At 48.4% G+C, this 24196-nt stretch overlaps 1 protein-coding gene across 2 annotated transcripts in view; it reads right to left on the bottom strand.

Annotated features, from left to right (window-relative positions):
• IGDCC4 (immunoglobulin superfamily DCC subclass member 4) overlaps nucleotides 1-24196 on the bottom strand; it is an 88275-nt gene that overhangs the window by 28092 nt on the left and 35987 nt on the right. For both annotated transcript variants that reach the window (XM_074549152.1, XM_014264677.3), the window contains exons 3-5: nucleotides 22798-22939; nucleotides 17660-17793; nucleotides 1457-1591 (exon numbers count right to left, since the gene is read on the bottom strand). In XM_074549152.1, the coding sequence (XP_074405253.1) occupies nucleotides 1457-1591; nucleotides 17660-17793; nucleotides 22798-22939 (411 nt within the window). The remainder of the gene's footprint in view (nucleotides 1-1456; nucleotides 1592-17659; nucleotides 17794-22797; nucleotides 22940-24196) is intronic.

Here is a 24196-nt window from a genome sequence, read left to right as displayed (position 1 = left end):
GGGAATGTGGCTGAGAGCAGATCCTCTGCCCCCTCCCTGCACTTTGGGGGGATCTTCAGATGGCCTCACAGTTCAGTGGCTGCACACTCAGAGCACACAATCTGCACACCCCGTTTGCACTGGGGCAGTGGGTTGGAAAACTGACTCCAGATGGTAGCACTTAGCTGACACCACCAAAGCTGGCAAGAGCCAAACTGGCAACCTGGAGGTACATCCTCAGTATTCCCCACGTGACTGATGGTCTAGTAACCCACTTTGCTCCTAAATGAAAGCTTGGAAATAAACTTGTGTAACTCAGAACAACTTGCACTGTTTCTCCATCCTTTTAAATTGAAGAGTCCACACAAGGAAGGAGACTGGGACCAAGCAAACACTTGAAAATAAAGCATGGAAAGAACTGGTTCACCAACCCTTCCCCCTCCACCCTTGTCTTCCTTCCTCATGAAAAACTCTCCTAATGATAATTAACTCTAATATTATCTACTTTACCATGGGCATCAGCAACTCTCAGTAAAGCAGTAAGTGATCTAGCATGGGAATGCTGAGCATTTGTAATTATAAAGTACATGGGATAAACTAGAAACATTTCTGCCATAACATTTAAGCCTTGCTCACTTGATTTCCAAAGTTGTATCCTCGTTTTTTTGCTCCTTTTTTGTGGGAAAGAGGAAATATTTTTATATGCTAAAATTACTGCCTGTGGACAAATCTGGGCTGAAAACCAACCACAATAAATGGTTACAGGGGAGAGGACTCTTAAATCGTGACCTGGATTTATGAAAATGACTGAGAGCCTTTTCTAGAGGAGAATCAGCCTCTGAGCTGAGAATGTCTTCAGTCAGAGCCTCTGAAACACATCTGATGGATGTGATTCTCAGTGAAGTGACACTGGCATCCAACTCAAGACTTTGGCTATCAGCCCTGGGTAACATCTGCCAGCCCAGCTCATTCATACACCTCTGATGAGACCTAAGCAGCTCCTCAATCCCTCCATTCAACAAAAACCTCCCAGTAACAGTCCCAGTCACTCCAAGGATTAACAGATCTTATCAAGTTTTATAATGCTGCAAGATAATACAAGCTATTTCTCCAGTGCAATGGCAGATTCCATAGAATCCCCAGTAACCTTGGAGCCCGGGGAGGAGTGGCACCTGATCCCATCTCATGACCTTTACTGCCCCAGTTCACATGAGAAAGATTAATTTAGATCAAAAGGTATCCAGGCACAGGTCAAACAATTATAAATTGAATTGTGTGCTTTGTAACCTTCAAGATTTAATTAATAATTCCACTTTAGCAAGGACACCCTACACTGTGACACCGCCTCTGTCATTAGGTATCGACATTACAAGCACCCTTCCTGTCTCAGATGTTTCCACTTGTAATAGATTTTTAGAATGTAGCATCCACAGGTTCCTATGGATAACAGAAGTTTAGTCCTGTCCCTCATACTCACCTTGTCGTATCCAGGAGACAAAGGGGGTGGGATCAGCAGCTGCCATGCACTCCATCACCACGCTCTCCCCAGCCACCACTGTGGTGTTCTCCGGAGCAGCGACAATGGTGACATCTCCTCCTGATGCCTGGGAACCTAATGGCAAAAATTAAAAAAAAGTCTGTCCTTCCAAGATGCAAAGTTCCCAGAAAAAAAGAGTAGAGTCCTGGCTCCCTAGCTGTGCTTCCCTGGGCAGTCTCATGTGTGGAAATGGCTTGGGCCCAACTTGGGGAGAAAAACAGGTCTTGCTTCTATTTGACTACAGAATTTTTACTAAAATAACAAACAATCTGCCCAGCAAAATTTACTCTAATCATATGGCTTCTAATAACAGGATTTTCACATGGAAAACAAGTAGAATTTCAGCCCAACACCTTCATGAACTGTTGCTACATGGATGTTTGATCATTAGATGAAGCAAGACACTGCTGTCCTCAAACAGAGCAACACCAACACTCACCCTGCCAAGGCACTGGAGCAGCTCAGAAAGAATTCAGTCACTTGGCTAAAGAAATTCTAATAGCCAGATGCTGGACTGTAAACTGCAACACAGAGAGGTCATGGCTGTGTCCTGGCCTTCACCTGACAGCACAGAGTGATCAGTCATCCCACATCTGGAGGAGACAGTGCTGTGTAGCTTGTACGTGCACAGACCCAGAGCCAACACTTAAATCAAGCAAGGTTTACAGGAAGGTCTCCAGGCTGCATTGCACAATGCCTTGAGAATGGGATGGGGATATTGTGCTTGAAATGAACCTTCTGCCTGTGTCTGCCCACTGCTGAGCAGAGGTTAAGGGAAGGTTAAGGAAATGCCTTTGCAGCAGCCAAATTTCTGTTGTCAGATGAAAACAACCGGAGCACTCTTGAGCAGACCAGAGTGTTCATGACCCTCACCAACTCCTCCAGCTCTCTCAAATACTCCTAACTCTGGGGGACACTTTTGTTGTCGTTCTCATGCAGGGAGAAATAACTGTAGAGGAGTCACATAGTGCCAGTAACAATTAGGCCTGCAAAGAAAGTTATTGGCAGCAGGTCTCAAACAAATAAAAGCAGGACCTTTCTGAACTCAGTGAATCAAGGTGCTGCAGAGTTCAAAACCCAAGAGATTCACACAAGCTCAAAAAGGACACATTTACCAGGACTGTTAAATATGGTCTCATTGCAGTCCCCAGCCCAAACTGCTCCTGACTGGGATACTCTGACTGGGACTCTGATTGCCAGATGCTGAGGGAGATGTCCAAGGAAAGCAATGTCTTCCTGCCCAGTTTCTTTACATGCTATCCTCTACCACCTGCTCTGGTCACTTCTGGAGACCCTCATTGGCCATTCATGCAGCATCCAAACAATTCACTCATATCTGAATTCCTTGGGGATATAAACTAGAGGAGCTTCAGCCTCACAGGCAGAGCTGCCTGCATGGCAGGAGGCCCACAGGGCTGCACTGAATGTGCTGTGCTCAGCCCAGCCCCAGGCTCAGTGCCAGTCAATCTAAGCAGGGCAGCCTTGCCAAAGCAGCATTGGTTCCAGGCTGAAATGTTCTCGCAGTCCATACGTGCGTGAAAGGGATTTCCATCTCTAGAATTATGTGAGCACGGTCAAGAGGAGCCAGCAGAATCCCTGAGGCACCAAGGGAAACCAGGAGTGAGCAGGAGCCAGTGCTTGTCCAGCAGATGGAAGCAGAGACCAAGGAGCGCCCACAGTGCCTGACCCGGGGCAGTGGCCGGACCACGCTGACCTGCAATCGCAGCCCTGGGCAAACAGCAGCAGGAGGAGCTGCCCTGGGGCAGGGGAGAGCCAAGCCAGCTGTCCTTCCAGTGGAATGAGTACCCTGAACAGAGGGGTTGGTGTGGACAGGCAAACCCAGTCTCCTTCTGAGCTGGCCAGGGCTTTGCTCCATGACATCCACTGCTGCTCCCTTTGTCCACATGCACGGACACCTTCAGCCTCACAGCCAGCACACCTGGCTGCAGCAGGTGACAACTTGGGAGACAGCACAGGGACAGGATATGGATTCTGAGAAGTCACTGACAGTCATATCAAAATCCTGGTCACTGAACTACTGAGACAGAAAATGGGCTTAATGCAAATACTGGCTCGAGAGCTTCCACCCCAGGCACATAAGCTCAAGGATCAGAGAAACTCAAGGCTCTCTACAACAGCAGCTTTCTTTTAACTCCAGTTCTAGTTCAACAAAGCACTGAAATCCACAAGTAATCATTAGTCCTGCACAAGAACTGAGCACAGGGACTTCAGTAAGGCCCAGACTGATGGGTGAGGCTGCTCTGCACATGGTTGATGTGAGGTATCTACCCCATACAGCACAGAGGGATGAGGCAACGTTGGAGAAAGAACAAGGAGAAGGAGCTTTCCAGCCAGGATTTGGAAGGAAATACATGAAAGAGCATCAGCAACAAAGGCAAAGGGTTTTACAGCTGCCATTCTTTACATGCTGTCCTCTACCACCTGCTCTGGTCACTTCTGGAGACCCTCACTGGCCATTCATGCAGCATCCAAACAATTCAAGGAAACATTCAAGGAAAGGCCACAGTGCTGGAAAGACACTGGAGAACCCAATAAGTTGTGATTAATGAGCTGAGGAAAGTGGTGCAAAGGAGCCAGGTGAGGAGCTGCTCTGAGCTTAGCAGGGCTGGATGTGGTCACACAGCTCCACACAGCCCAGGCTCAGGCTCAGCTCACCCTGCACAGGGCTCAGCAAGCCAAATATGCCCACCCTGGACACGAATCACTGCCTGCAGGGCCACGGCAGCTTCTGCTGAAAAGGAGCAGGGCAGCAGCTGACACCACATATCCTGGGAGCAGGAATATCCATGGTAGGATCTCCATCCTACCCTGGGAGTGAGATTCTTCACCCACTGCCTGCCACATACCTGCTGGGCAGGACATGGCTGAGGCATGTCTGTGTGCAAAAAGCTGTCTTTTTCTGCACTGCTGGGGGAAAAAATAAATCTAGAGTAAAAAAAAAAAATAACACCAGCCAGATGGTAATATATTCCCTGCCAGATTTCCAAGCAGCTTTCTCTACCAACCTTGGTGCAGAGAAAGAGAGAAAGCTGCTCAAACCTGACTTAAACACTCATCTGCTCCATCAGGTGTATGGCCCCAGGTGCTGACTGGCAAAGGCACTTTACAGGTTATAGAAGCTTCACCCGAAGGCTCTTGTCCTGTATCACTTGGTCCCTGACAGCTGCCTGGTAGTGCTGTCAGTCAATAGGAGACAGGTTTTACCTTAGTTTCAGCCTTGAAAAACTATTGGGAAAATATATTAGCCCAGGCCTTATATCTGATTATTACTGAAAATTATATTACAAACATAAACAGCTCTGCTTGCTTTCTCAGTGCATTCCTGGGTGTGTGCATGGATGAATGCCCCTTACACTTCTTGCACAAACATTTCTCTCCAGCTTTGTATTCCATTGTGGGTGTCTCAGAGCAAGTCCACAAGTCAAGTTTCTCTTCAAACTGAGCCCCTTTGGAGCACATTTTCCCCTTGCCACCTCTCTAGGCTGGTTGGACACAATGGATCACAAGTTCACTCCCACAAACTGTGTTTCAGTGAGGAGTTCCCAAGAACAGTACTCAGCTAACCAGGGAAACTTCCACACAGGGGATTCCAGCACACACTGAAGAGTAAAACCAACATGAGGCTCTTTGTCTCCACTGCCATTAAGACAATTTCAGGTCAAGAGGGAATTGTCAGAACCAAAAGAAAAAAAGAGCTGCAGTTTCCAAGACATCTTTCACTGCCTGAACAAAACAGGTCACTGAATGCACCTGCGCCGAGCTGGCTGCTCTGGGGCATGAAAAGCTTTCACAGAGCTGCTATTTAAAACTTGGGCTTTGAGATTTCTCCCACTCTGCCAGCTTTGTTTTGTCTCTCCAAGCAGCAGAGCTGCTCCAGGCAAAAGCTTTGCACAGCCCAAGGCACAACCCATGGATTCACATCAAAACTCTCCATCACTGAGGCCTTTGTGGACTTTCTGCCCTTCTGAATCAGATGGATCAATTTTACCTCTTTTCACTTATGGGTGCCAAGAATGGCTCTGGGATCACTGTGAGTAGTGCACAGAACTGAGGGAAATTCTTAGGGCACTGAAAGAGTTTGAGAAGGCAGCCCTCTTCCTGCACAGTTTGTTAACCCCTGCACAGGGAGACAACAAAGGTTCTACCACATACCAAGAGCCCAGACTTACTTATCAGCTGCAGAAATATTTCAAAATATTGCCTGCAGTTTATTGACTCACTACAGAGAACTTCTCAGTTTATGTGTTTTTCTACTTTCCTGTCATGAGACAGGGGAGTCAAGCCAAACCTGGGTGTTCCACTTTGTTGCACCACTGCTCTCACAGGCATCCCTCAGTGCCTGGAGCTGGGTTCAGGGCAGGCACAGAGAAAATATAACAAAGTGTTTATGATGATGTGTGTTATAAATTGAAAAGGAGGTGGGGAGGGAAGCACAGGGAACCTGTGAGTGAGTGAGTGGCAAGACACACCTCAGAATGCTCCTGAGGCTGCCCAATCTCCACAAATCCAATTGTGTCATCTCACAGTGAAGGTGAACTCTGAGCAGGGATGTCAAGGGAGGCACCAAGGGGAGCTGACTGGGACAAAGCTCAGAATGTTTATTTGAGCTTATGGCTTGAGTTATAATATCCATCAGTGACTTCCATCTCCAAGAGTTCATAACTTGGCTCTGCCTCTAATGCATCCATAATTCAAGAGTGATCCTCTCCTGCCTCCCTGCTCTTGTTAGTGCAGAGTATCAGCAAAGAATTCAGGCAGTGTAACAGGAGGAAAATGCTTTTTGTTCAGCCAATTTGTGATGGTCTTTTGCAGTGACAAGAGGACGACTTCTTGGATGGGAACCTTCACCTCTCTCCCGATTCCATGAACACCCTGCCTTGGCAGAAGTGCTGGAAGGTTAAACATGACTTGCATGGCGACACATTCAGCTCTCAGCTGTCAGCAGGTCAAGATTTGGAGATCTCTGACAATCAAGCAACAATCTTCTGTTCTGCGAACTTTCTCACCCTCTCTGGAGGAGGAGCATGAAACCTTATTCATCCCTGCGAGCCTCCTCCGGGAATAGATCCTAGCACTGAGCAGCTGTTCATTAGAGAAAGTCAATGCTGTCACTGCTGTTATTCTGCAGACAATAGAGGACCAAATTACCCATTGCAAAGCACACACCTTCAAAAATGCGGGCGCTGTGTTTGCAGAGCATGTCCTACTCCCACTGCCCAGCTCCCTCCCTTTTCCTGGGTAACTCACAGACCTCCTGGACTGTTAGGGAAGAAGCTGACAGCAACTGTGGAGGAGAAAAACATCCTCCAGACCTGCCTTTCTCCTCCCTTTACACTGCCCTGGAAATTTATCTGTAATTTATTTCTACTTCAGGACAGGATAACTAGCATGTAAGGCTCTTGCCAGATTGTATCCAAACATGTGGAATATTTGCTTTCAGGGCAATATAAACAATGTCAGATATCACACCTGAGCATGTTTAGCAAGAGGCATTTCTTATTTTCTAACTGCTCTAACCTGAAAATGGCAAGGCACAGCTTTGTGAACAGGAAAACAAAAAGAACTGGGAGAAGGGAGTGGAGTGACTGGAGAAGGTAAGTGGTGCCCTTTTAACACCCTACATCATGTGTTCCCAAGTGTCTTAAGTCAAAAAACTGCCTCCTCTTATCCCCAAATGCAAGCACATACCCTTTCTGAAACTTACCATTTTCTTTTTGGGGTTTTTCTCCCACCTTTGCTATATCAGTGCCTGTGGAGGCTTGGATCCAAGTTTTCCTGCCATTGAAGGGATGGGATGACTTTTAGTTACAAGGTTATGGACTCAATCCCTCAACTTTAGTGCACTCAGAATTCCTTCTCTGCAGCCTTTGGTCCCCAAGCCTTGCAGGATCTTTTAGGTGTGTGCCTCAGCAGAAACCCCAGCAGGGACAGTGCTTTGGTACTGGGACTGCAGAGGTTGTCCCAGTACAATGTGTCAGCACCAGTGCTCACAGAAATGTTCCTTTCCCTTCCCGGGCACCTGTGGAGTGTCTGGGTCAGCACACAAGTCATCCAGGGAGGCTGGAAAGCAACTTGGCTTTCACTGCTCAGTGTATTGGAGTAACAGGTTATTTCTGCCCAACAATACAGATAAGCTCAATAAATCAGTTTTGTATTGTCTTTTTACCTCATGTCTTCCAAACGTTGTGTAAGCAATTATGCATTTGTCAATGCAAGCATTGAACTGAAAAGCTGAACGGGGAAGAATTTATCTCCATGCTTTGGAATGCCTCTCTTTGGAGTCTCTCTTCCTCCTTACTAAGATGGTGCTGCAGCAGAGCAGTGACATCCTGTCATCTTTAAAGCAGCACACAAAGAAACATGCAGGATTAAAACACAGAAGTTCAATTGTTTTTCAGTGCTATTAAAAGACCTGCACACACAGCACTTGTATCTCAAACTATGATCCCAAAATCCCCCAAGAAATAAATCAGCAAACAGATCCTAAAATATATGGTCCAACCTACACATTACTAAACTTGCTCCTCTGCTGTTTGCATATATATGAAAAACAGAGAATGTAAGAGATTAATTTAAATACACTTCTCTGATTAAAAAAAGGTGCAGAGAGATAAATTAGTTTGGACGAGGACTGTTCATTTACTGCCTGGATGTACTCCTCAGATCACCACCTGCCACAGCTTCTGGGGTCTCTCCACAGAGCGTGGCAGGAGAAGCTGCTCTAGGAACAGCTTCTCCTTTGGCTTCAGCAACAGCCTGTCCAACATTTTCCCCAGTTCCACGTCTGTCTGGAAGCCCTGGGAGGGAGCACATGGATCCCAGTCCAGACAAGCAAAGGGGCCATCAGGCAGTCCTCTTTCATTCCTTTCAATACAGCTGACAAATTTCAGCTCAGAAATTAAATCCTCTAATGTACTAGCTCAGCCACAAGCTGACACCCTGAACTCTCTGTAACCAGAAGCCCAGGAAGAGTGGCAGGTTTCCAGAAATTGCCTTGGATTTTTAGGGGGGGCTCTTCCCCCACTCCCCAAATCATTGATCCTTCAGGCTACGGAGTTTTGTACGCCCAGGGTACACTTAGCTGTGCTGCAAAGCAGCCGGAGTGTGCTTTGCCCACCACTCCAGCTCTTGTAAAGCTGTCAACATCGGCTCTCTGTTTGCGTACACGCATTTGGAGCCGCTCCTGATCACGCCAAAAGGGCCGGGAGCCAGCCAGACTGCAGGACGCATTCCTGCTCGGCAGCGCCTCCATTTGCACCGCTCCGAGCCGCAGCCGGGCTAAATAAACAGGAGGGGCTGTGCCGGCAGCTGCACCGAGCTCTGAGCTGCGGCTCCTCTGGCTCTGCCACAGCCCAAAGGGCAGCACACCTCGGGCCTTCAGGCATCCCCGTCCTCAGAAGCCTGAAGATGCATCACACAGAGTTTCTGGGAGGCAGAAGCAGCAGCCTGTGGAGCTGGAATGTGGCAGAGGCAATAGGAAACCCCAGCTCAGGGCACAGTGGATGCTGAGACCTAACAGAAAGACCGTGTTAGAGCAGCATGGACAGTGTCATCACTTTAGATAGTAATTACTGATTAATAAGTCTGTCTTGGCACATTTTCACAGACTTCTGTGCAAACAAATTCCCTGTAAGAAAGTTACTCAGTGTATGCAGGGAGCTGAGCCTCTAGATCAGGTGACAGGCCAACAAGAAGGGAAGAAGGGAGCAGAGGTACCTCAGAGTCTTTGTGTGGAGAGAACAGAGCAGCCTCCCTGCCCTAACCCTAAAACCCAGACAGCTTATGTTGCTCAAGCTGAGCCCTTAAAGCACTGCAAGCTCCAGCTATTCCCATGCAGCTGCCAAACCCAGTGACTAGAAAAACAAAGGCTGCAAGAGGCTGTTTTGTAAAGTCACCACTGCAACAGGAACCTCCTCAGTGAACCAGGAATGTCCCATGGCTGACAACAAGTCAGGATGATGTCCCAGCTTCTGGTCCAGTGGCTCAAGAGAGCCTCCCATGGTCTCTGTCACTAACCTGCTGTGCTGCTCTGGGTACATCTCTCAGCATCTCTGGGACTCCATCTGCTCACAGTTCATAACACAGCTATTCACAGAAGTGAAGGTGCAAAAGTAATAGCCAGAGAGCATCAGAAGACCCTTAGCAAAAGCCACACTATCCATTATTTAAATATAAATACCCCCACAATCAGTAAACATGAGATATCCCTGGGGATATAAGCTTGCCAGCCTCTGGGATTCAGTGGGAACACCCTCATGCCTTTTTAACCATCATTATACCAGCTCTCTTTGTCATGATCATAGAGCAGCACACCACTTTCCAGAATGATGCATGAGGAATCTCCAAGGAGAAAAAAAAAGCCCTAAGTCGTATTTTCTTACCTCTTGCAGAGCAATGACACAGAGACATGGCCAACAGAAGACCATTCTGGCTCACAAGTCACCCTGAAGCTCCTCCTTACTCACCCTGCCTCAGTGGCCAGAGCTATTTCACTCCAGTCACTTCCTCCTTGTGCTCTGAGGCTGATGTTTCCCAGGGGCTGACACCTACTTCATCAGACCTATTTGCAATTCAGATTTATTTGTGATATCAGATCCATCTGCAATTCAGGCACATCCAGTGACAGCAGAAAGGGATGAGGCTGGAGGCCCTGGACCGTGCAGGAGGGCACAACCTGCTTCCTCTGTGACCATGGCTCCTGCTCTGCTCCATTCCCTCTGCCAGAGCAGCCATCCACTGTCCAGAGCAGTTCTGAAAACAGGAACATTTTGGGAAGGAATCTTGCAGAGGGCTCTCCCTGATGCCAGGTACACAGAATGCTTCCCACAAGTGACGCTGTGAACACACAACATGCTGGGAGCCCACAGTAAAACAGTCTGGCAGCAAACTGAGACTGCCAACTTGGAAGGGAGAGAAGTAAAAGCAGATGGATGCATCTGCATTCACTCAGGACAATGCAAATCTGTTTTTCTAGGAAAAGTCCAGAAGAAAAGCTGGCTTTCCATGGGGAAAGATCATTGCTGATATCCACAGATTCTGTCAGAGCCCTTAGCTTGGACAATTGCTGGGTGCCACAGAGAACCCTGATGTAAGGCTGTGCATGAAGACAGTGTTTGATAGCACCATCTGCCCCTCCTTGTCCCATCCTTCCTCTCTCTTCCTGCTCCTCATTCTTGTCCAGAGTCTACTTGGCATTGTCCCCTGGCTGCACCAGGAACAGAGATGGGCAAGAACACCTCTGATACCAAAGGCACACCCTCAGTTGTGTTCTGAGCAATCCCCAGCATCCAAGATATCCAAGTGAGGGCTCAGAGCAGCCCAGCTCTGCTCCTGACTCAGTCTCCCCTGCGACCCAGGCCCACTCCTGTTCCTCAGCACCCCTGTAGGTACTGGTGGGTCCTGGAGACTGGGATGTGTCTGTCCTGTGTCAAAAGTAATGGGATTAGACACTCCCATGAGCTTTGCTTTGCCTCCAGACACTCCCAACATCCTCACTCCTGCTGCTGGGCGCTGTCAGCGCCGGAGGGCACCGCCAGCCCTCGACCTCAGAGAGCTGCTGAGGCACAGCTGTAACACCAATGATTAATAATTAATCAGTGTCATCAGGAGCCCAAGCACATCAACCTTCCTGTCCTGCAGCCCACTGCAAGCTGCTGACCTAATTATGGTCTCTATTCCTAGCTCCTTTCCAGCCTCTCCACACAGTCACAGCCTGTCCCACATCCTCCAGGGCAGGCTAGGTGTGATCCCTGTAGTGCAGATGTGCTGATGCACCACAGGATTGCACCATCACCAAGGGACTCAGAGGAGAACTGAATGGAGCCTACCACTCAAACCGTGCTTCAGTCCAAGCCTTACCAAATACCAGCTGTTATTTCAGGAAGCCTCAAAAGTGCAGCAGACCTGAATTAGTAAGGGATGCATGTGGAGAACACCAGAGGACCATAAACCACACCTGAATCCACACATCCCTCGTCTGCAGGAGCTGAAGGCAGAGTAACACACGAGCCTGGCCACATCTGACAGCTCTAAACGTCATGCACAGCTACCACTGCGTGTGGATTAGAGCAGTTTCCCCTCAGGACCTGGAAACAGCTCACCTATTCCCGTACATCCCTTGTTCTGCTCTATTATCCTTGACACCTCTGTTGCCTCTCACTTCGGTGCCATCCCCAGGCTTAGCTGTTGTGCTTAATGGGAGGTGAGGGCTCTGCATTTTGTATCAAACCCTCTGTCACTGCGGGCTGCTGGAGCTGTCAGGAGTGTGGCACATCATAGCCCCACAGAACTTCACAGACAGCTGAGCTGGAACTCCCCTTGGGCTCCCAGAGCAGGCTGCTGACACTGGAGCTATGAGCAGCTTTCCCTCAGCGATGTGAGGGGTGTGATGCATCTTGGCCCTGTAGAAACCCCAGCCAAGCAGAGCTGTGTGGTTGGATGGATGCCTGACACACATCTGCACCAGCCTTTCACAAGTTTCACCCAATATTAATGGGCTCGATCCTGCTCCAGGTGTGCTTGAAACCCACCAGCAGTGACAGGCTCAGTAAAGTGAGATGGAGTTTAAGTTTACAGCTTGTTAGGCAGAAGGTCACTTCTAGCCTTAAAGATCTATTTATTAAGCAGGAAGTGTTGTGTACCTCCTCCTTGATCTTGCCATCCTCTGAATTCACACTTGCCATGGCTTGCTTAGCACCTTCTGCCACAGGCAGGAGCAACAGTGTTTTACAGAATCCATCAGATGCATTATGCAAACAGCTTCAGATACCTGCTTCCCAGGAAACCAGAGCTGTGAAATACTCGTAAACAGAGTCTTCATGGCTGAGCTTTTGGGATGTCAAGTGGAGAGCAGTTTCCTGCTTAACTGCTAGCAAAGTGAGAGACCAGAGGGCAAAGGAAAACAGGATGCTAAAAGGAGAGAGGGAAAAGTGACAGTTCTATGTCCTGCACAGGAGGCACATGGATCAGGAACATGGCAATTGCAGGTTGGAACTGGGATGTCTCTTTCTCCAGAGGTGATGCATCATTTGCTGATCATGCCAACAACTCACAGCAAAAATGCAATTGTGTTACTCCACCCCACACTTTCTCTCCCTACACATGCCCACAACTCATGCCTCTCAGAAGAAGAGTGCCATGCCCACACACAGGTGTGGACAGCTCTGCCCCCACAACCACACAGGGCCCTGCTGTCCCTGCAACAGGTTCCTGCTGGAGGAAGACCCCCCTACTCCAGGTTGGACCATCCCTCCACTCTGGCTAATGCTGCCCTTCACTGTTGCTGGCAGCACACACAGGATCAATGCCCAGTTGCAGTCAGGGAGGCCAGCCCAGAGCAGGACTGACCCAAATCCAAAGTTCCCTGTCCCCTGGCTGCCCAGTACCTGTGCTGGAAGCCGCGAGGGGAGCAGAGCACGTGGCCAGGGCTCGGGCTGAGTGCCAAGCCAGCATCCAGCACGTCATTCGCACATGCAGGGACTGAAAATCCACTTGTGGTAACAGCACGTCTGTTTCTGCGAGGTGGTGGCCAACTGCGAGTGTTGCTCACTTCATCACCACCTTCCCCTCCATCCCTAAAGCTCATCCCAGTCAAGAGCTGTATTTCCTACACCCCTCTGGAGCAGGAACCATCCCAGGCTCTGTGTTGGTACCTGCAAGCCACTGCAGCACCAACACCAAAAGAACAAAAAAACTGAAGGTGCTTCAGCTGCCTCCAAGCTCTGTCCCTGTTATCACGTTCATACAAATATTTGGCTGAAAAATCCATTTCCTGGGACACTGCTGCAGCAAGCTGCTACAACTGTCAGCGTAAATGATGTTCTGCCAACGGCAATCTCGCAGTGTCATCTCTAATAACACGGCACTAAATCCCAGCTCGCGGGGGATGTGCTCAGCTGCTGGGAGACTCCTCCGTGTTTGCTCAGCCCAGACCTCCACCCACCACCCTGCTCTGTTCTCCAATTCCTGCATTACTGCAGCACAGGGAGATTCTGATTCTTGCCTATCTGGTTTAAGGCAGAGGTTTTTCCCACACGTGTCACAGCAGTCACGGCCACCCCACATGCACAGACCAGGAACAGGGTCCAGAGGACATGAGGAGGGAAATCCCACACCCACACTGAGATACATGCCCACACCTCTCTCTGTATGTGCCCCTGGATGCCCTCCAGCACCAAATGCCCATAATCATTCTCCAGACTGAGCCACCCTTTCCAAGAGGGTAACTCCAAGGCTATTTATTATATTATCCCTATTTACAGAAATTTCCAGTTGAGGAACTGGTTCTCCTCTGCAGCCCAACAACTGAGAGGGAGAGAGAAGAAGGGAGTCCTGGCTCCCAGGACCATGCTTTGACAATCCTTCTGCAATAACCAATAAATATGAAAAGACACAAACACTGAGATCTACATGAAGGAGATCTGGGGTCAGGATCTCAAATTTGTTTCTCCTGCTCCAGTGGGAGAAAACTATTCTATACTAAAATTGTCAAGATTTTTAACTTTCTTTAGGTCACTTGGGAGACACCATACTGCTTATACATACTCAAAGGGAATAAAAAATAAGGAGGAATAACAATTTTTCCAAGATTCCCAATACTTTGCCACTAAAACTAATAGGATGAATTGCAAGGAAGTGAAATTTGGGTTAGCTGTGGAGAAGAGATCCCAGAATTCATTCAACGGGGAAGATGCAATGGAAATTAGGGGGAGGCACACCCCTTGTGACATTTAAAAACAGAATAGACCAAATCTTTGTAAAAACCTACTGTTGTTGCAGCAGCACAGCTTCTGACTGTTACTTGTGCTGCATTGTGCCAGTTGTGGGGCAAATACACAGCAAGAGGGAGTCCCTATTCCCATGAAAACACACAGAGCAGGCATGTGAATGACACGGAGGGGGAAAGCGAAGTGACAGGCAAAGTGACCTGCTGAGACCACACGTCATGTTCCTCAAGCCCTTCTGCTACTCTTCTTTGAGAGCTGCTTTATGAAGCATGGCAACACTTCTGTGCATATGTCAAGAACCTGGGAACACAACCAGGACACACAAGGAATTACTTCTTTATCTACAAGTTCAGAGTAGGGCTCCAGAGCCTGCTTCCAGAAAAAGGAGCTACGAGGAACAAGACACAGCTGACCCCAAGGAAAGGCAGCATGCACAGCCAGGGCCTGGGAAAGCATCCCACAGCCAGCTCCTAATGCCCTTTTGGCAGAGAGAGACACAGGGTTCATTCATCACCTGTCCAGGTGAGGGGTGAAGGGACAGAGCTGCCAGATGTGCGCTGGGAAGCAGTGGAGATCCAAGGGGAAACCCGAGCTATCCCTGTTCCAGCAGCAGGCTCTGTTTCAGGGCTGCGTGACTGCATCCCGCTGTCCCGTCTGCTCTCTTCCCTTCCAGCTCCAAACGCCGCTTCCCCAGGGAAGGTCTGGAAATTTGCACCATGAAGTCTGCACAGCCAAAACATCTGCAGCCCCGCCTGCCCTGCCTGGCCACGGCCAGCATGTGCTCAGCCACGGACACACAGCACAGCCCACATTCCCCCCAGGACAGGGAAGTCACACTGCCCAGGGAAATGACACTTTTGGGGTTTTTAGACTGTGTAGATATGACAGAAAGGGGTCACGTTAATTGCTGTTTTTACAGGAAAAGGCCTTTAATAAGGGAGAGGGAACAATTCCCAGCCATCGTACAAGGAACAGGGAGGGAGGGGGGAGGAACAGGACGACTGGGCAGAAGAGCTATAGAGAAACTGATTCTTTTGCTATGCACAGCTCAAATCCAGCCCTGTCTGGAAGGCAGAGGCATGAACACAAAATGTTCCCAGACCTGATCCTTGGAAGCATTTGGATTATCCCCAGCAAGACCCCGAAATCTACCAGGAGCACAGCCTCCAGCATCATAACACAGCACTGCCAGGGCTGCCAGTGGGACAGAGGGTAAGGAGACACAAGGTCCCACTGCACAAACCTTTTCCAGAGACCCTGGCAGTGGGACTGAAAGGCTGGACTGTCACCTTATCTTGGCACAAAGGAGTCCAAGGTCCCACTGCACAAACCTTTTCCAGAGACCCTGGCAGTGGGGCTGAAAGGCTGGACTGTCACCTTATCTTGGCACAAAGGAGTCCCTTGCCAGGAGCAGGGAGGGAAGAAGCAGTTTAGTCCCTCCTATCTGCAGACACACAGGAGTTTGGTCCCTAAAATTTCCAAATAAGCAACACTAAATAACGGTACTTCAGTCTATTGTTCTTTTGTTGTCTGTCTTTCAGTTTATTTTGGGTTTTTTTTTTCCTAGGATTCTTTGTTTTGGTTTAGTTGGGTTTTATTTTTCACAATCAAGAAAGGATTTCTGCCTGACCAGCTCACTCCAACTATTGTCAGCTGCTTCTGAACAGGGAGGCAAAGACTCCTCAAGCCAGTCCAGGCATCCAAAAATGTGCTCTGATGGTGAAGTGCTGAAACAAAAAAGGATCAATACCATGACAGTCACTCATGGAGGAGTTTACAGCCTGCACAGGTCACTGCAGTTTCCCATCTGTCTCAGAGATACTTCTCCCCAATTATAAAAAAACCCAGAGATTTAACAGGCATGTTTTTCATCACTATCAGCTCAATCTGGTGAAAAACTCAACCTCACATATTTGTTTTAGCAGCCAGCGGGTGGTGTGGTGCTGCAGAAGAGAGATTTGGGTGAGAACTGCAGGCAGAAATCTGCTCGGGCCGGCTGGTGCTCCAGAAGGAACGCTTCCCATTTAACCTCTTCCATTGCCTCCATTTGCAAAGCAGATTAAACACTGCAGAGCTACAAGATGCAATTATGCAGAATGAGTTATGATGCCAAGGACATCAAATTCACCTTTGCAGCTTGATCGATATTAGTTATCAATAGCACACCAGAGCCAGCACAGAGCTGTCTCTGGAGCTGGAACTGCCCATAGGAAGCTCCCCTCGGCTCCCAGCATCATTAAACACACAGAGGATCTGGCAGGGGCTGGCAATTAGATACAGAGCATTCAACCGCTCACGAATTCTCTGCAGATTCCACCCAGATTACCTCCATGACACAATCCATTGATCAGAGGTGTGTTCTCAGGCTCCACAGTTAATTACACTCCCTGCTGATGGATGAACAGCAAAGCCATTGCTGGGAAAATACATTGGGAGCAGAATGCCAAGCAACACAATCCTAAACAAAGACAGAAGGGGCTGGGAAGGATTTCAGAGCTTTCAAGGTTAAAGCTGCCTGCAAGATACACCGGGGTCAGCACAAACAGGAGACAGATGTGGCAGGGGGCACTGTCCTGAGAGAAGGGGCAGCTCAGCCAGACCCCCAGCCCTGGTGAGCTTGTCCTTTTGCAGGACAGGATGATACAAAGCTGGGGAGGCAGCCAGGCATGCTGGGAAGGATGCTGGAGCCTGGAGACCCCCACTGCACTCAGGCTCAGCTATGTCCTCCTCATGTCCAGACTTGCCCACTGCACTCTTGGCTTACAAAGCAAAATGCACTCAGAGGCTGAGGCCCACATTGGGAGGTGAAAGACAGCTCACAGCCAAAGCTTTGCTCCAAAGGCCTGTACCACCAGGAGAAATCCCAGCTGGGGCTGTTCCCAAACACCACATAAAGATCTCTGGAGCTCAGCAGAGCACCAGCAATATGGACACAGAACATAAGTTGGATGTATTGTGCTCAGCCTCCTCTGGACTGTGCTGGGCACCCTGGTTAAACACTGTCCTGCCAGCTACTCCAGCCTCCAGCTACTTCTCTCGCTTGCCTGGGAAGCACCTTTGTCTGCCCAGGCCAGCCCTTGTTTCTCTTGCTATCCAATGCCACTGCAGAGAACACCACCAAAAATGCTGCCCTCCCCAAGGAGCAAACGGACTGCCTCATCCCTTCTAATCACCCCAGAGCACAAAGGAGTCCTCCCAACACAGTCTCCTCACCCCATCACCAGCAAAGAGAAACCTTTCATGAAATGCCTCTCTGCAGGTTTTAACCAAAGCTGGCCACGTGGAGAGCACACCAGGAGGGGAGATGGTCACTGGTGTTTGAGCCCAGCTCTCCCACCACACACAATGATTACCTGGCAGACCTGTGCCCAGCCAGAGGCTGCTGGCAGCACCTCACCTTTCACCACGCTGAGGGTGGCGTCGTTGCTGTAGCGCTTTCGGGCGGCGTTGGTTGCCACGCAGTGGTAAATCCCAGCATCGCTCTCCTGCACATCCACGATTTGGAGGACACCATTGGGAAGAGTTATAAACCTGAGTAACCAAAAGGAAGAGTGTGAGACAGGCTGTGTCTTACCCCAGATATTCATCACCCCAAAGTCCTTTAATCCCTTCTTTTTCTCCCAAAAAGTCTCTCATGTGCAGGTCCTGGCAATGACAGCAGAATGGGATCAGGGAACCTCTGAGTAACCCAACCCGTAGTTCTCAAAAAGCAGCAGGTATCCATACCCTTGGAGTCTTCCAAATTTAAAAGCTGCTCTTGGGAGATCAGACTAAAAGGACTTTGCTGACACAAATCAACTGGCCAGCACAAACCAACTCCATACACTCACACTTCTACATACACATTTGTAGATGTCCCCAAGCTTGAGCACATGCTACAGCCATTTTCAGCACTTGCATTTTACAAAGGTTTGGTTGCCAGACAAAAAACACACTGCAAAGAAGTCTGAACATCATCTTTTTCTTGCTCCACCTCAAGTACATGAAAAGGGATCAGTTGATACACAGCTGCACCTCCATGGGCCAAAGCAGCCACGACACAGCCACCTGAACCTGCATCATTTCTGCTCCTTTCCTTCTTCCACAAGTTTCTGGCCTTCACAAGGTGACAAACTCACAGCTGGGCATTCAGTATCCTCTGATTTGCCCATGGGATGCTACTGGGAAACAATTCCACAGAGTGAAATGGCTACACTGCTCACGACATGAACACAATCCTTGCTGCATTACACTGAACAAAGCAGATGATTAGCAATTAGCATAAAAGTAGGAGCAGGCTGTCAGCATCTCCATTTTCTGCCTGGATTCCTAGATGGCAGCCTCTTTATTCTTGAATGCAAGGCGCAAAGCCTACGTGATCCTTTTTAATTATATATGAGATCCATTTTTAATTGCAAGCCTCTATAAACAGAGCTGCCGAGGTTTGACAGGCAGCTCTGGGTTATCAGTCTTCATTATGAAGAGGACACATTCAAAGGCAATTGCTAAGGGGAGGGATAGCAGCTATTCCACAGGAACAGCACAAAGGCAAGTTAGAACCATGAATGCCAGTCCTGCCATCCACAAAGATCACAGTGAGTCAAACTGTGGTTCTCCAGGTGCTGGGACAGCTGGAGTGCCATGAGTAAGGATCATGGAGCCAGGAACACCTTAACAGGTCACTCATCCTGCATTCAAGCCACGGTCACCAATAGCATGCCTGCTCCTGCAGACATTTATCCTGAATCTGCACCCATGGAAACACCTCCTTGCCCTAAGCAGTCTGTTCCAGAGAAAAATATTCCTGTTGTGAGTCTTGCATCAATCCTGGACCTCAGCTACTGCAGCTGAGCTCATCGTGCCTTGTCCTTCACAGCTGATGAAGAAGGAAGAGCTACAAGAGCTCCTCCAGTGACCATTCTGTCTCCCCTGAAACAATCCTACAGCCTGATCCATGGACACAGACAGGCTGAAGCTTCCCATGCACACAAATGCAATGCCTTACATCCCTAAAGCCACGTTCCTGCTACTCACAAAGACATTTTGCTCAGGATCAAGCCCCAAAAGACCTCAGAGGAGGTGATACCGAAAAGCCCTCATCAGGATGCCTCATCAGGACTCAGGAGAAGGATGACAAATATTTGCATCCTCTCAGCTCCATGGAGGGAAAGCCTCCCACTGCGATAATATTTATTTTTGTCGTGCATCTGCTATTTGAGTCTGTAATTAATATCAACATATTTCAAACACCAGGCAAGGCATCTCCCAGCCACAAAAAGACACTTCAGTGATATATCACAGATTCACTGAGGCTAGGACAGACCTCTGATCTCTGGCCTTTCTTCTCTCAGAGCAGGGTCCCTATACCAGGGTATTCAGGACCCAGCTTCTCTTGAGGGCACAAAACAAGCCACTGTGTCTCTAAAGAGAGCAGGACCTGGAAATAAGGGAGTTTAATGGGAGACTTCATGGAAAGAGCTTGAGACAGTCCCCTCAGTACCAGTGGTAGAGATCTACTCAGTGCCATACATCCTGTTGGAAAAACGTGGCAGCAGTGAGGATTGCTCTGCTGGGGAAGCAAGGAGGGAAGAAAAGCACATTTCTCTATTCACCATTTCTCCCAGCTGCTCACAAAGCCTCCAGCTCTTCAGGGTCCCAGCAGCCCTGAACTAGAAGCCTTCAGGCAGCCTGCAAGGGCATTTGCTCCATCCCCAGGCTCCCTGTAAGGAAATTTGCCTGATGACTCAGAGCAGACAGTTGTCAGAGCTTTTCTTCCACACAAAGTGCAAATCTTTTTGTCTGCTCACCTTCACCAAGGATTAAGCAGGAAACAAAAGCTAAAGGACAGACAGACAAAGGCCCTGGAAGCAAGAGAAACGCTGGAACCCTGGCAGTCCCAGGAGTTCTGCTGTTGATAGCTGCAGTGTCAGGATCCCAGAGAAGCTTGCCTCGATGGGGGCGAAAGGCAAGCCCCCACCTGGAATACCCTGAAGGACTGCACACTCAGAGCAGAGCCAACTGCCACGGCTCCAAAGGCAGCAAGAACAGCAGGGCACACCCAGAGAGCTCTGACCCTCCCTGACAGCCCTGAGGGGCTCAGGGCTGCTCACCAGGGCAGTGCCCAAGAGCTGAAATCAAGCAGCACTGCCTCGTGTCCCAACCCTGCAGCCCTACAGCTCAGAGAATATCCCAGCATTAACAGCCCTACTCCCTTTCTTACCTTCTCCCTGGTAAACTGCCAGCACACCCTACCTTCAGCCTTGTGAAGGTGCCTGGGACAGCCCAAAGCTGTCCTGAGCACAGTGAGGAACCTGCAGCTCTGTTGCAGGCTCAGTTTGGAAGCCCTTTTGCTCACAGCTCCAGAGTCCTGTACATGAACATGAGCCACGTCAAGGCATTCCTGGCACAGCAGAGAAATAAAACTTTACACACAGATAAAATCCCCACTTAGCCAAAATGTGGACAAATATACTGTGATTGCAGAGTATGTGGTCTGCAGGTTATGGATTTGCTGTGCAGACCTCCAAAGACCTCCAGTTCCCAGCAAGTGATCATCTTGGCTCTAGAGAAAATAAACAGAATTTTGGAGCCTGATGTGAAACCCAGCCAGCACATAAACCAGAGATTATGCCAAGAGATGTTGCACACACCCCAAATCAACTGCAATCAAGAGAAATCCTGTGAGCCACCTTTCAGCAGCAGCTGCAGATTTAAGACTGTGTTTACCCACTGTGCTTCAGAGCCAGAACTGCAAAATAATCTGTGCCTTACTCACATAGGTAATTTAGATTTTTGTCCTGAAGAGGGACAGGAAAGGTATTCCAAAAACACCAATCAGCACTATGGTACCCTATAGGTTGTTTAAATACTTTTTAAAGATCAGCTCTCAGTACCTTTGAAGTAGCACCATGCTAGAACCTGCATCCAGGGGCAAAGGCTGAAAAGAGTGCCCAGAAGTAAGAACAACAAAGAAAAGTGGAGGGGGAAGAGTGAAAAAGAGGGGAAAAGGAAGACAAGAGAGGGGAAAAGGAAAAGCAAGAAAAGGGAAAAGCAATGTGAGTTTAACATGATTATTCTATCCCTCTTAAATCACAAACACTGATGTAGCAGCACAACTCCAGTCCCTGAGCCTGATTTTGCCCACCCTCCCAGCCCTGCTATTCTGGACTATGAAATCATCACCCTGACACCTGCCCAGCCAAAGGCTTCCATTTTCACAGCTCATCCCAAGTGTGCACAGGAGGGAGCCCACAGCAATCAGGCCAGCCTGAGATCCCATCCTTAGGCACAATGCAGGGAGGATAACAGAGAGCTCTGGTTGGCAGCCAACATTTCCTGGAATTCACTTAATTCCTTCGAAAGCCGGTTATATTAAATCCAACAACAACTAGACAACAACAAAAAAAGCAAATCCTTCTGAAAAAGCATATTAGCTAGAACATGATTTAAGAAGCAAGATCTGCAGATAGAGATTATGGCCTGGCTTTTACAAGGAAAACAATTTTCAGGCTGCCCGTGATGAAAGCAATCTCTGAGCAAGTAATTTCACAATATCCATCGAGCTGTCTCATTAAAAAGCCATTGTATCTATGACACACTTCTCCTGCAATCCCTTATTTTCTAGGGGTTTTTTTTCTTCCTTTTTTATTAATTTTCTTCGTAACAGCCTCCTATGAACTTTTAGATGCCACACTCCAGACTCAAGGATATAAGTGGGTATTCTTACAGAAATAGTCACTGCTTCAAAAGCATTTCTAAACTTCCCCCCAAACACCTCCCTCTTTTTTTCCTCTTCTGCCACTTGGATTAACTTCCCCGGGTGGGAAACACCTCTTTCTGAAGAACAGAAAAGGAGTTTTTAAGAACTTAAGGACAATTCAGTTACTGATTCCCTGCAGAAGTGATGTCTACAAACAGCTAATGGTTTATCCCTTACTCTGTAACTGACTTTCATGAAAGAAAAAGTATCATGCTTCAGGACTCTCCTCTTTTCTCCAGAAAAAGAAAATTCAGCATCTTTTACTAGATGGTGTCTAAACATGGCAGTAAGGCAAAAGAAAACACCTCCCATTAAAATCATAACCGAAATCAAAGAAAATCCACATAACGGAGTTCGGTTGGATACGCCCAGGTTAATGCTCCTCACCCCAGGCCCCAGTAACCCAATGAATTCCATGTCATTTCACACAAGGGGACAAGCCAAAGCATCCATGCCTTGCCATGCCCCATCCTGGGTACACACAGGCCTTTGCAGGGTGCAGGTTCTGAGCTGTAATACCTAGCACAGTATCAGGAGTTCTTTTTCCTTTGTGGTTTGAATATGTGGGGGAAAGTCCATTTTATTCAGATGTTTATGGACCTTTTTTCCTCGGTCCCTTGAATAACTCCTCTTATATCAATTAGTTATCAGGTCCAAACCTGGTATCACCTCTCTATCACCTGTCTATCACCTCTCTCGTCATTCTGCCATTTTATAGAACCATTTCCACATCCTAAATGGTCAGGTTTTGCTTTACTCTTTTTCAAGCTGACCCAAGAAAGCAAGCAGGGCATCACCTGGGTTCTGCTGGCACAGCTTCATGGTCCTTCTCCCAGGTGATGACAGGGGAGGGCAGCCCCTCGATCCGGCACTCAAACCGGGCCATGCCATTTTCCTCCACTGTCTGCGACTCCGGCTGCTGGAAAAAGCGTGACAATGCTGGGGAAAGAAGGAGGGAAGGAAAGTTAATAACTCAGTGTTTCTGCTGAGAAATGCAAACTTGTCACGATGTATGAGCTAAGAGAAAGGTTTTTCTCTCCTGAAGACAGCCTGAAATGTAATTCCTCCCTTTCCTGTGTTCCTACAGACCCTCAGCAACCCTAACAACAGTAACTGAAAGGTTTCAATGTGTAAATTTGCTTCTTCCCTCATTTTCCACCTTAAGGCAACAGTGTGAGAGAAAGACAGGCAACTTGGCAGCTTCAGCAGTTACCTTCCTAAATTGCTTCCTTGTATGTTCACTTGCTCCATTTGGGAAGGACACAGAATGAGAAACAGAGGGGAAATGCCACAACCCCAGAGATGAGAGTTTCCCCCTTGCCTTGCAGCATTCCTGCAGCCACAGGAAATTAAAACAAGGCAAGAGGAAGAACAAGCCAGATGTCAAATTACACAAAACAACTGCCCACTGACTGGCAGTGCTGGAGACCAGAGGCAGAGCCCATAAGAGTTTTGACCCTCCTTCTCCTACCTTTGCAAGTATGGGACAATAAAACCAACTTTATTCTATGCAAGCAGATGGGAGGCAGCCAAGGGGATCCAGACACCCTGCTAAGAGGAGGATGGATTTCATACATGCCAGGATACTTGTTTGCTCTCCAAGGCTCACCTCTCTCTATATATGTCTTTCCATAGTAAAGAGGCTGGACTGCTTTGGAGACAAAGCACTAAGGTCTGGAATTGCTCTTAGACCACAATCCACAGCTGCCTCTTCTTCCAACCTTCCCATGCACACAGCAAAACCCTGCAGCAGAAATCCTCCCCCAGGGCTGTCAGCATCTGTCCTACCAACAGCATAACCCGAAGGCATCTCAGTCACAGAGTTTTGAATATTCATGCAGGCTCCTGGAAGGGGGCAGAAAGCCCCCAGAAGAAATGGCTTCTGCTTTATCAATCTCTGTTAAACTGTCTTTGCTGTGAAACCTACCCTGCTGGACAAATCCATCCAACAATGCTCCAACACAAGTGCCAGAAACCCCAAATGTGGAACAAGAAACATAAATTTCAGCCAAGAAATCACACTTGAATGCTGGGCTGAGCACAGCACTGTGCTCAGAAGGACCCTGGGTGACCTCCTGGCCCTCCAACACAATTATGTGCTTGTCTCACCACAGCTTTCCAAGAACATCCATCATTGCTTTGGATTTTGTAGGACTCCAAACTTGTAGTTTTTCTTTGCATCTCTCTCACACACAA

Source organism: Zonotrichia albicollis, chromosome 11 (genome assembly GCF_047830755.1).
Source record: "Zonotrichia albicollis isolate bZonAlb1 chromosome 11, bZonAlb1.hap1, whole genome shotgun sequence".
Classification (NCBI taxonomy): Eukaryota; Metazoa; Chordata; class Aves; order Passeriformes; family Passerellidae; genus Zonotrichia; species Zonotrichia albicollis.
The sequence above is the reverse complement of the archived record's forward strand: the minus strand, read 5'-3'. Positions and strand labels throughout refer to the sequence as shown.